The sequence below is a fragment of the Cannabis sativa genome, chromosome 5 (genome assembly GCF_029168945.1).
Source record: "Cannabis sativa cultivar Pink pepper isolate KNU-18-1 chromosome 5, ASM2916894v1, whole genome shotgun sequence".
Classification (NCBI taxonomy): Eukaryota; Viridiplantae; Streptophyta; class Magnoliopsida; order Rosales; family Cannabaceae; genus Cannabis; species Cannabis sativa.
Genome location: NC_083605.1, coordinates 27,382,869 through 27,396,380, shown reverse-complemented (window position 1 = coordinate 27,396,380; position 13,512 = coordinate 27,382,869). Strand labels below are relative to the sequence as shown.

The window sequence follows — 13,512 nt, the reverse complement described above, 5'->3', positions numbered from 1 at the left end:
TTATAGAGACCCATGGTCCCCATACTAGTTGAGACCATACTGCTTGTAAGACTCAGTTAATTGATTTTGATTAATCAATTAAAATTCTAAAGTTAGACTATGTCTACTTTATGAATTTTCACTAAGCAAGGGCAAAATTGTAAAGAAAAGAGATTCTAGGTTTATTTATTAATTAAGAGACTTTACATGTCTAAATTAATAAATATATTAAATGGTAATATTATTTAATAATTATTTTTAAGTTATTAAATAATTAGAATTGGCATTTAAATGGTTAAATTGGAAAATTGGTATTTAAATGAGGAATGATTGATGCTAGGTATTATTTTGGTATTTTATGGACTTATTAAATCTATCTTTTTGGTGATTACATAACTGTGGGGATATTATTGTTCTTTTATATTGATGAGTTGTCCTGATTTTGTTACTAATATTTTCTTATTAATGTAGAAGTTAATTAATTACTTTTAAATTAGTATTTTGTAATATAAATTGAAGGATCATTTATAAGCTTTATCTTCCTACAAGGGTCAAAGTGTGACCTTTGGCCACCCAAGTTATGGATATTACATATCTGCCACGGCCTAGGGCTCGGGTCGTGACAGCAAATCTCTACAGTTCTTGAATTGAAAGCTTTGATTTGGCCGTGCACTCCTGACTTTATTTTCATAACCGAATAAAAAGTGGATGCCTCTTCTTTGGTACGCTCCCTTAATAATTTACACTTTTATCATAATATTGTTGTTCCTGCTGTGGGGGGTGTGGGGGTCTTATCTTAGCTTAGAAGGAGGGTTTTAGTTTTGCGAATATTTTCATTTCCAAAAATCAGATTACGCGTTTGGTGTATTCTGACCCTGATCATTACCCCTGGTTGTTGTCTGGTGTTTATGGGCCTCCTTACTTTCATGAGACAAAGAAATTCGGGTCAAGCTTGATGGACCTTGGTAAGAACGTTGTTAGAAATTATTTTACCAGGATCTTAGATCTACTCACAAGCATGTTGATTAACACCCTAAATATGAACTTTCTAAAACGATGAAATAAACACATATAAAGTTTAGTAAACCTTACATTGGGTGCATCGGAATATAATGACTCCTTCCGTTCAGATATCAAGCCCTTGATTCCTTTCTGTACCAGAGCATTATCAATATCCGAACACGGATCTCTTCTCTCGATTCTTTAGTCGAAACTCCTTCTTGCTGAAAGTCTTTCTTCACGATCTTCCTCACTATGATTGAGGTATCACTTGCTGTGTGTGGGCACTACTCTAATCACTAAGTATTTCAAAATTGAAGATGGAAGAAAGAGAAGAAGGTGGCGGCTATGTATAGAGAGAGAAGGCTCAGGTTTTTCTCTGAAGGAAAAAGTAGAAAATTTAAGTGTACCTGAAGCCTTCACTATCTATTTATAGCATTCCACTAGGGTTAGGTTTGAATTATTTGGCATTAAAATAATGAGAATATCTGTTTGAAAAACCATCCCAAGTGGTCGGCCATGTAGTGTAATGGGCCTTACTTGGATTTTGCAGTTTTCTCAATTCTGCATCTGATTTTCTCAAAAACGCCAATTTTCTAATTCAACCATTTAAATGCCGATTCTAACTATTTAATAACTATAAATAATTATTAAATAATATTGTCATTTATCATATTTATTAACTGAACCATACAAAGTATCATAATTAACAAATATGCCCCTAAAATTCTTTTTTTACAATTTCACCCTTACTTAGTGAAAAATTCACAAATAGACATGGTCTAATTTGAGAATTATAATTGATTAATCAGAACCAATTATATGAGTCTTACAAGCAATATTATCTCAACTAGTCGGGGGACCATGGGTCTATATAACCGAGCTTCCAATAAGCAGATCAAGAATTTATAACCTAAATTTACTGACTTATTAATTCTTCGTTGAATCCACGCATAGAGCTTAGAATTGCACTCTCAGTATATAGAATGCTCTATATGTTCCACCATATAGACACATCATTATTTATCCATTGTTATAATCCTAATTTGATCAATGATCCTCTATATGAATGATCTACACTGTAAAGGGATTAGATTACCGTTACACCCTACAATGTATTTAATCCTTAAAACACTAAACCCCGTATAAATGATATTTCAGCTTATGTGAAATGAGATCTCCACCATTTATTTTCGTTTGGTCAAGCTCGAAGGAGATCATCCTTTACTTACTATTCGCCAAATAGAAGCTATAGATTCTATGTTTATGTTAGCGCTCCCACTCAATTGCACTACCGTGTTCCCAAAATGTACGTATCACCCTGACCCAAAAGTAGGCTTAACTAACAAATCAAAGAACACGAATAGCCTCTCGAGATCGAGCCTAAACATAACAGGATTAAGATCATTTGATCTATGATCAACTAGGCGATATTGACTTGAATAGATATTACTGTAAGTTTAATAAATCTAAGTCAAAGTTCAATATCGGTCCCTTCCGATGCATACTCCATGCATCCAACCTGAGCTTTACTTTAACCAATGCTCTGGAAAGAACATAGCATTTCTCCAAATGCAAGTAAACTCTTGTTGTAGATTATCATATCAGTAAAACCCTGTGTCTGATAAATCTAGGAAACTTTATTCACATAGTCATGTTTACTTTCTAATGTGTTGACGACACAATAAACAGGATCAAGTATGTGAAAAGGGTTTCAGATGAATTCATACATTATGTACATATAATCATGAAATAAATCATGTGAACCATGCAACATTAAATGTTATTTCTGATATATATTAATAAGTAAATCTGATTATATTGAAATGAGTTTAATTTAGGGCGTAAAACCCAACAGTTTGGTGGGTCATGGTTGATTACGGGTGATGTGAACTTTATCTTAAGTAGCTCTGAGCCTGTTGGGTCTAAAGGAAAGGATCAGTTCCTCCCCTTTATATATGATTTAAATATTTGTCATGCTTTAATTGATTTGCCTATGAAAGGGGACAACTTAACTTGGGATAACCATAAAGATGGTGAAAACCACATCAAGTCGGCCCTTGACAAGGCTTTGGTCAATGAGGGTTGGTTGAGTTTGTTCCCTAAGTGGATGGCACAGCTACTCTTCACTTGCAATTCTGATCATTGACCCATTTGTTTTAGTATGGTGAACCCGAATCTTAGAAGTAAAAGGCAGTTCTGGTTTGAGGCTTGGTGGACCAGGGATCCTTGTAGCTCTTTGATTGTGGATTTTGCTTGGGCATCTACTGTTGGGTTGTGTGCCCTAAATAAAACTCATTTCAATATAATCAGATTTACTTATTAATAAAGATCAGAAATAACATTTTATGTTGCATGGTTCACATGATTTATTTCATGATTATATGTATATAATGTATGAATTCTTTTTAAGTCCAGAACATATGAATTTGTTAAAGATTATAGTGTTGTCAGCACAGTGGAATATAATCTTAATTATATGTTCAAAAGTTTATTCCCTGATTTGTCAGAACACTGGATTTAGACTGACATGGTATAATCAGCGATAGGTATTCTTACACCTTGGAAAAGTGTTATGTCCTTTTTCAGGACATTGACAAAGTTTACCAGTATCTGATGTATGGAGTATACATCGGAAGGGACCGATATTGAACTTTGATTAGATATATTAAAACTTACCGTAATATCTATTCAATTCAATATCACCTGTTGATCCTAGATCAAATGACCTTAATCCTGATATGGTTAGGTTCGATCTCAAGAGTACTATACATGTTCTTTGATTTGTTAGTTAAGCCTACTTTTGGGTCAGGGTGATACGTACATTTTGGGAACATGATAGTATAATTGAGTGGGAGCGCTACCATAAATATGGAATCTATAACTTCTATAGGAATTTAGAAGTGAAACGATGATATCCTTCGAGCTTGGCTAAACAGAGATAAATGGTGGAGATCTCATTTCACTTTGCTGAAATATCATTTATACGGAGCTAAGTGTTTTAAGGATAAAATACATTGAAGGTGTAACGGTAACTTAGTGCCTTTTTAATGTAGATCATCTATTAGAGGGTCATTGATCACATTAGGGTTATAACAATGGATAACTAATGACGTGTCTATATCATGGAACATATCGAGGGTTCTATATGACTGAGAGTGCAATTCCAAGTTCTAAGTGTGGATTCAATGAGGAATTAATAAGTTAGGGAATTTACTTGGTAAATTCGGTTCAACTTATTAGAAGCTCGGTTATATAGACCCACGGTCCCCATACTAGTTGAGACCATACTGCTTGTAAGACTCAGTTAATTGATTTTAATTAATCAATTATAATTCTAAAGTTAGACTATGTCTACTTTATGAATTTTCACTAAGCAAGGGTAAAACAGTAAATAGAGAGTTTAAAGGGTATATTTATTAATTGGGAAACTTTGATTAGTTTTTATTAATAAATAAAATAAATGACAATATATTATTTAATAATTAATTATAGGTATTAAATAATTAGATTTGACATTTATGTAGTTGAAAGAGAGAATTGGCAATCTTTGAGAAAATCGGAAACTAGAAATGATGAAATAGGAAAGTTGGAAAAGTGGAAGGCTTGTTTCCTCAATGTATGGCCGGCCACCTTTGCTTCTATTTCTCATTTTATTTTTCATTTTTAAATGCCAAATAATTCAACTTTAACCCTGTGTGGTATTCTATAAATAGAAGGTAAAGGCTTCAGGTTTGACACACACTTTACTGATCATTTTCTCAAACACTCTGATGCCGCCACTCTCTCTCTTTTTCTTCTCTGTATTTTTGAAATTCCTTGAGTGATGAGTAGTGCCCACACACATCAAGTGGTACCTCAATCGTAGTATGTAAGACTATGGAAAATTTGCATCAAAGAAGGAGAAAAGAAGATCCAGATTCAGATCTTGATAATGCTCTGCTACAGAAAGGAATCAAGGGCTAGAGATCTGAATGGAAGGAGTCATAATTTTTCGTTGCACCCACTGTAAGGTTTCTTAAACTTTATATGTGTTTATTTTCATTGTTTTAGAATTCATATTCGGATGTTAATCAAACATACTTGGTAGTAAATCTAGATCCTGGTAAAATAATTCCAACATCTACTTCCCATGCCTAGGCCTTGGCTAGAGTTTTCAAGAAATTGGGTGCCACCCGTCAGGCCCTGAGTAAATGGAATCGTCAGTAGTTTGGTAAGCTTGATTCTTACATTTACAGACAAGAGCTTCAGCTCTAGGATATCCAAGGGCGGCCTGTTGGTTTAAGAATATGGACTCAGGAGGTTGAGGTGAGAAAGGCCCTTAATGTGGCTTTAAGACGGAAAGCCTTGTATTGGCAGCAGAGATCCCGGGTTTCTTGGATTAAAGATGGGGAAAAATGCTCTAGATTCTTTTTCTTATCGGCCACAATCCATAATAGGCGTAATTCTGTGGAGAGTATCTATGGGGTGTGGATTACAAATAAAATGGAAATTGGTAGAGAATTCACGGGGTTCTTGAGGGACATCTTTTCTAATCCGACCCAAGGCCCGTTGGAAAACTTAGACCATCTGATCACTGATCACCTGTCCCCCATTGAGCAAGCAGATATGGAAAGCATTTCTAGTTTCGAGGAAATCAGAAGGACGCTCTTCTCTATATGTATCTTGAAAACCCTTGGGTCGGATGGTATGTCTGTGCTTTTCTTTAAACATGTTACGGATGACTTCTATGAGGCAGTTGTGGACTTTTGTCAGTCCAGGTTTATGTATAGAGGATTCAATGCGACGAATGTGACTCTTATTCCGAAGGTTCCCAACCCGAAAAAAGTCTCCCAGTTCAGACCTAGTTCACTATGCAATGTTGTCTACAAGGTAATCTCAAGTTAATTGCAAATAGAATTAGGCCAATCCTTCCTCGGTTGATTTGTCCTACCCAAGCAGCCTTTGTTCTGGGTCGGAACATCCAGGATAGCAATGTCTTAATCCAAGAGATTATCCACTCCTTTAAACGCAGGAAAGGGAAAGAAGGTTTGTTTGTTATCAAAATTTACCTGGTTAAAGCATATGATAAACTAAGCTGGCAATTCATTGATCGTGTGCTTTGTAGCTTTAAGGCCCCTACCAGGTTTTGTAACTGGGTTTGGCAGTGCATCTCTACAACTTCCTTCAACCTTTTTCTCAATGGTTGCAAGATGAGCAATTTTGATCCCGCGTGTGGTATCCAGCAAGGGGACCCTCGTTCCCCTACCTTTTTATCTGGACAGCTGACATACTCTCTCGTATCCTTGAAAATTCCTTAGACAATGGACCTGTCAGAGGCTTACAATTGAGTATGGATGGCCCTAGGCTCTTTCATCTATTCTTTGCTGATGACCTGATCTTTGTGGGATGAGCGAATGTTGCGGAGGCCAGGGGCTTTTGGGATTGTCTTGAAAAATTTTGTAGCTGGTCGGGACAGAGGGTTAATAAACTCAAAACCTCGATCTTTTTTAGCAACAACACTGATGAGAGTATGAAGAGAGGCATTTTAAGGGAAATTGGCCTAAACAACTCGATAGGGAACATCAATTACTTGGGGCTCCCGATTTTTAGGTCCCGCCAGAAAGACACTGATTTCAATTTTCATTTTAGATAACCTTATTTCAAAACTTCATGGCTGAAAATTGAAATCTCTGTCAAAGGCGGGACGTGCTACTTTAATCACATCTGTGGGGCTTGCGCTGTCAGTTTATACTATGCAGACCACGAAGCTTTCCAAAAAATGTTCCTTAAAGATTGATGGTATGGTCAGAGACTTCTGGTGGGGTTGCAAGCAAGGAAAATGGGGTATCTGCTTAAAAGCCTGGGATCACTTGTGTCTTCCCAAATCTCGGGGAGGTCTTGGGTTTTGCAAGACAGGGGAAATGAATAAAGCTTTATTGGCCAAGTGGGGTTGGGCTCTTCTAAATGAGGACCAATCGTTATGCTGTCAAGTTCTAAGTGCCAAGTATCTTAGAGGGAAAATCTTTTTTGAGTGCTCATTCAAGAGCTCTTATTCGTGGTTCTGGAAGAACGTTGTTCGTACTAAAGATATCCTCAAAAAGGGGGCAGGCAAGCTTATTTTGAATGGGAAAGAGATTAATATCTGGGAGGACCCATGGGTTATTCATAGTAGGGATTTTGTCCCTAAACCTTTTACCCATCCGCCGGACAGCTTGAGGTTAGTGGCAGACTTACTCTTACCGAACAGGGACTGGGACATCTCTAAGCTCTCAAATCTTTTTGACCAGGAAACAATTAGTAACATTATCAAAGGTGGCAAGCCTAATGGGCAAGAGGGTGATTTATGGGTCTGGACTATAGAATCGAATGGGTTATTTTCTACCAAGTCTGCGTACCTTATCCAAGCCCTTGAACGTGCTCCCCTGTGTAGTGTTGCCCCTGCACTCTAAAACTCCAAAATTTTAGAGCGGCATAAAATCCTTTGGTGGAGTATTCTTTCTAATGCTCTACCTACCCGAGCCTCTCTCGCGAAGAGAATGCATATCGAGGAGGTCTCTTGTCCCATTTGTGGGGAGGGAAAAGAGACGCTGGAGCATCTCTTTCTCTACTGTGACTTTGCTTTTCATCTTTGGTGTTCTTCCCCTTGGGGGGTTATGCCTGTCTTGAATTCTGGAGCCCGTGTTTGGGATTGGGTTAATTTCTTGTGGAATTTAAAGTTTATAGGGGTGGACATTGATAAATTATTCCTTTATGCATCGATTGTGGTTTGGAGACCGCGCAATGACAAGGTACACAAGAATGTTCTCGGTAGCATTATACATTATATTGACACTATCTCTTATTGTTATGCAGATTATGGTTCTAGTTTACTTACTCTTTCGAAGGTTGTTGGGTCTCCTGTTTGGGTTTCGCCTCATGATGACTGGGTCAAGATCAACTGTGATGTCAAAGGTTGTTGCGACTCCATGTGTGTTGTGGCCATTGCTAGGGATCATAAGGAGACTATTTTGTGAGTGGCTACAACTTTGCTCAGCTTTTCAAACCCCCTTAATTATTGGAGAAGTTGTGGCATGTCTGCCATGGAGACCGCTGTCTCTCAGCACCATCGTTTTATTTTCACGGAGAGTGATTTGAAAACTGTTATCAAGGCCCTGACGGGCATTGGTACCTTTTGAGGAATTGATAATTATGCACGTCATTGTAAAAGACTTTCTACTTTTATGTTAAGTTGAAATTTTTTGTTTATCTCCGAAACTTGTAACTTCTTGGCTCATAATGTGGTTAGGTGGGTTTATGTTAACTCTATTTCTGGTATGGTGGATATTTCGTCAATATCGGTTACTATCCTTTGTAATGACCATGAGGTAACTTTTTCTACTTATAAAACGCCGTTTTTTTTTAAAAAAAAAAAAAGAAAGTGTGACAATGTACGTTCAATTTAGCACGGGTTGTAATTATCAAAATTTTGTGATTTTTTTTCTAATTTTTTATATTTAATATTTATTATTAGTAATTGTTGACCGAGTTTTTCGGCAACTAATAAAATATTATAAAGTTATAGAGCTGTAAGAAAATTAGAGGAAGATTTTTACGTGGTTAGGGCGTTAATGAGCCTTAGTCCACGAGTCTTTGTTATTTATGGATGTATCCAATACAGAGAATGTATTTGGTGAGTGTTTCACTCTTATAAATACAGAGAATGTTCTTGGTGAGTATTTACTCTACTTGCTCTTATGCAGCCCAAGATTCTCGATCCCATTTAATGAGCTTTGAGGGGGTATTTATAGTGTTTTTGGTGGGGTGATCCCCAGAATTATCCTTACAAATGTATCTGTAAGTATCCATAAAGTTGGGCATTCCCAATGAATATACCACGAGTAATGCATGGTCAAATCCCTAGGTGCTGTAAGGCTTTTATGTGGAATGTCCTTATTGTCTTTTGACTGATGTGACTCTTCACAGTGTAGCCGTCGCTAGACTTAAATGATCATTACTTTGTAGCTGCTGGTTGGAGGTTGTGTCGTCAGACTTTATTGCGTGTAGCAGTCCCAACACGCTTCCTCCCATGGAGCATTAAATGCGACTTGATTGCTCAGGAGAAACCTGACACTTCGCGGAGATACCTTAACGTTACTTCGAGCTTCCGGGAGCATATGGGGTTCCATATGCCTTCTCCGGGAGCTACGTCCTGGAAGCCACCTTACGGCATAAAGACTTAGCAAATATTTTTGGATTGTACATTGCTTGACCTACGTGTCCTTGTTTGGTTGGTCCACGTATATTGGGCAAAATCAGGGGCAACATTTACCCCCCAAGCCTTGTTTATTTGAAAAAATAAAACAAGGCTTGCTCAAGTGCTTCCGGTTGACTCCTCGGTTTCCTGGCACGAGCTTTGAGCGCGTGAGGGTGTATTTAATGATGGCTTTTAATGCAGCGATTCACTTTTTGCAGAGGTCGATTCGTTTCACGCCCATTGATTGATACGGCGCATTAATGGTGTCAGACGGATACTCAAACGTTTCCACCGCCTTAATTGCAAACCAATCTGGTTCGTTGATTTCTGAGAATTCGAATCGTGCGCTTCCCCCACCGTTCGATTGGTAGGTGACGACGCTTGTTCCTCATGCAGCTTTGCCTATAAAAGCCACCACCTTTCCTTCATTTCGGTTACTTCCCATTTCTTGCCAACTTTGCTCAAATTTCCCAGAGAGAAAAAATTCTCAGACCCAGAAAAACACTTTTGAACACTTTGCAATTTTTCCAGTTCTTCTTTGTTTGTTACTGTCAGTCCTTCTTATCTTCATTTGATTCACAGCAGGACCCCCAGTCTCAACACTTCATTGTAAGTTCCTTGAACCCTTTGCTTTATTGTTAATATGCATGGCATGCTGTTACTTATATGCTTGTTCTTTTCTGGGTTTTGTATTCGAAGTTTCTGGGAATGCAAATGTTTAGATTCTTCATATAATTGGTTTGGGTTCACTGCTCTAGTGATAGGATTACTCTTGTCACGCATATGTTGTTATTTTTTGTAGAAGACCATACGTTCTTTGCATAATGGTCGCTTAGGGCATAGGATAGATTGTTTTCTTTCTACTTTCTGCCCTTTCTTTTTCTTTAGTGCGCAATGCCGTCTTCTGTGAATTTATTGCACCCGACTCTTGTCCAGGGAATCCTTCTAGGGTTTCTTGTATGACAAGTATCCGGAGGGGGCCTCTTTCCAGCGGTTAGGGGATCCCCATTCCCTTTTTCTTGGTTTAGGGTTTGGTATGGGGCCTAACTGCTGGAACCTTAATTCTTTTTACAGAATCGAAACATGTCTGCTTCTGGCTCAAAGTCATCTAAGAGGAGCGGTAAGCGCCTGGCTACCCTCAAGGAGGTCTCGCTGGGTCTTGTTGCCCAGGAGGGATGCAAGTCTCGAGCAACCGGATGGGAGGCGGCCGAGCTTCACTCCACTCTAACTTGTCCCCATCAGCTGGAAAACATCATGGAGGTAGCTGGAATCAAGCCTTCCACATCCGGGACCTACCACCGGCCACCTCGTGATGCGGAGACGCCCAATCATAACTACGACGGCTTCGGGGCCTGGAGCCAGACGCATTTGATGGCCGGGGCCATGCTTCCTCTCCAAGACTATTTTGTTAATTTTTTAGTTTTTGTCGGCCTTGCGCCATACCAACTTATTCCCCAAGCATACCGCCTGCTTTCAGGCTTGTTTATTTTTTACTCCGCCCGGGGTGGGGCTCTCCCAACCCGGCGGAGATATTGTATTTTTACGAACTTGTTTTTGTCCCCAAGAAGGGGGACAAACTTAAAGACGGTTTTTACGGGTTCCGGGCCCACCCTGCCAATGAGGGGGTTGTCCGGTATAATAGGCAAACTCATGTTAAGGAGTATCGCCATCGTTTTTTCTTCTCTTCTGGGTTCCGGGCAGTGGACCATCCGGAGCTCCTCACTGAGTGGGTCAGGATTCCTCCTTACGAACGGACCGCACCTACTCAGGTCTTTCTTCGGAGAGCCCAGGCCTTTGCCTCTTATGACCGGGCTGATCTTGACGTCGGGGGCCTGGTTACTACAGAGAACTACAGGAAGGCAAAACTCATCCTGCCGCACCAATCCGTGGAGGACTCTAACCTTTCCTGGGTTATCTGTCCCAACATGAGGGTGCCTGCCGCGGAGAAGACCTTCCGGGATGAGATCATCGCCACTGCGGAGAAGACTTCCGAACACTGGGGCTCCTGGTGCCAGCACTTCCGGCTCCGGTGGTAAGTCTCCTTTAGCAGTTCATTACGTCCCTTCTGTTGGCGAGTATGCCACTCTTAGGCCTGTAGGGTTCGATGAGCGTCTTTATAGGTTTAGGATGCCCTCGACCCGGTGGGGAGACCATTTGAAGGAGTTTTATTTTTCCAACTTAGGAGATTTCCTAGGTCGGTCCCGGATGGGTTCTGGTCCTCCGGAGCCCGTTCCTTTAGGCCCTTCAGCTTATATTACATCCAGCTGGTTCCGGCCTTCGGACAGCTATCTCGGAGATGATGTTGCCAGCATAAAAATTCGGAACTTTGCTAGGGCCAAATTAGAGAGTCAGGGTAGGACTAGCCTGCTTGTCATATCTGAGTGTTGGTGGTTTCCCACGGATGTTCTAACACTTGCTTTCTTTCTTTTGTTGTAGCAGGTGCTTCCATGGACGCCATCTTGGCCGAACTTGCCGGGGTTCACACTCTTGAGGCTCCCCCTCCCTTTACTTCTTCCCAGATGGCCCCCTATAAAGATTTCTTCTAGTGCTCCTCCAGACACTATTGACTTAGTGGATGAGGAGGTGCTCCCGAGAGAAGGTCAAGAAAAGCAGTGGGGCTTTTCTGAGGAAGTTGAAGAAGGTGAAGGAGAGCAAGAAGTTGCTCTGATTCGCAAACGCAAAGGCAAAATGGTTGCCCAGGAGGAGCCCAAACGGCCACGGAGAGCTGATACTCCGGCCCACGGTCTTGATGGCGGGGTCTCTCCCATGGAGGAACACTCTGCCCCTCCTAATATTGTGCTGACTCCGGTTCTTGGAGATGAGGCGAGACAGGAGCTCCGGATAGCTAAACACAACTACGCCATGGACGAATACTCCCAGGGGTATGCTGAGGTGGAAGCCCTTAGGAGGATCCTGCGAGTTGAGATGCAAAATACTCTCAACAACCCGGAATACCAGAATCCGTGGGATCTAAATTTGGATCCCCTGTCGGACTGGTTCGGTCGCTTCCTCGGGCCCACCTTAGCTCCCTTTACCGCGGAGATGACTGGCGAGTTTGCGTCCCAGCTTACCCGGTGTGCACCTAAGCGGTTCGCTGCTTGTGCATCCTTGAACTCCATCTTCCAAGTCCAGGATCTCAGCCACTCCCTCACTGTGGTAAGTGTTTTGTAGTTTTCTTTTCTCCTTATTGTTTTCTTTTTCGGAGATTCTTACTTATACTTGTATTATTTTTCTTTAGCTTGCTGCTGAAGCCGGCCGTCTCTCCAAGAACATAATCAACCATGGTTTCGTCCTGACCGATTTTGGGGACATGGACGAAGTCAAGAAGATTCTTCAGGATCTTACTGCTGAGAGGCGGCTTTATCAGGAGGCTGCTGAGCGCCGAGAGGCCATTGCCAAAGCTAATGAGGAAGAGGCCAAGCGGAGGGAAGCGCAGGCGGAGACAATGATCCGGGAGGAGGCCCTGCGGAGAGATAGGTTGGAGGCCAGGCACCAGGAGGAGTTGAGGACGGAAGGTGAAGCCACTGCGAAGGCCAGGCGGGAGCTTCGGGAGGCTAGGGAAGCCTTGGAGGAGATGGCTGCTAAGGTGAGGTCCTTAGAGGAAACTCACCAGGCAAACTTAGAATCCAGGGCCACCCTGGCCGTGGAGCTGAAAGAGCTCAGGGACTTCATGGAACAAGCCTCAAAGAAGGCAAAAAGAGATGAGCTTCTTTCTCCCGTCTCCTGCAGCCGGTGCGCCAAGCGTTTTGATGATGGCGTCTTCATGGCTTGGTCTACAAATGACCAGAACATCAAGCTTACCTTCTACCCCAAACCCGAGGAGATGATCGCCAAATTCTGGGAGAAGAAGAAAAAGCTTGATGCCATGGTGGAGGCACGCATCGGACCTCGTCTCCCTCCTCGTATCGACTAGGCCGCTCCGAGTTTGACCCAGTACAACCAGGATTTCACTCTTTTTTTATATATATATTTGTTTATTTACAGCTATTTTTCTTTTATTTAAGACAATATCTATATAGCTGTTTTATTTAAAGGGGAGACAATTTCTAAGGCCTGTCCCCGGGCCATTTGTATATATTTAGACCTGCCCTTTAAGGCTAGGATTTTTATATTTATACATGATCTCTTTTGATGCACATATTTTTCTTTTGGACCTGTCCTTTGGATCAGGATGTTTATACTTATGCTTTTTATTTTTGTGCATACTCTTTTTGACCTGTCCTTTGGATCAGGATATTTTACTTAGTGACCTGCCCTTTGGGTCAGGATATTTTACTTAGTTTGTTTTTTGTCTGTCCGTGCGGTATACCCTAGTACCC

The 13,512-nt window shown here is 40.8% G+C and overlaps 1 protein-coding gene and 1 long non-coding RNA gene across 2 annotated transcripts in view; one reads left to right on the top strand and one right to left on the bottom strand.

The window, feature by feature from the left end:
- The window catches only part of LOC133038247 (uncharacterized), a 31,024-nt gene extending 23,615 nt beyond the window's left edge, over positions 1–7,409 (top strand). The window contains exons 2-4 of the mRNA XM_061116337.1: positions 5,236–5,850; positions 5,946–6,257; positions 6,660–7,409. Of these exons, the coding sequence (XP_060972320.1) occupies positions 5,236–5,850; positions 5,946–6,257; positions 6,660–7,409 (1,677 nt within the window). The remainder of the gene's footprint in view (positions 1–5,235; positions 5,851–5,945; positions 6,258–6,659) is intronic.
- Positions 7,410–13,160: 5,751 nt separating this feature from the next.
- On the bottom strand, positions 13,161–13,512 carry LOC133038563 (uncharacterized). The gene is made up of 2 exons (XR_009688069.1): positions 13,444–13,512; positions 13,161–13,409 (listed from the first exon to the last, which is right to left on the bottom strand). It is a non-coding gene; the product is annotated as an uncharacterized LOC133038563 (long non-coding RNA).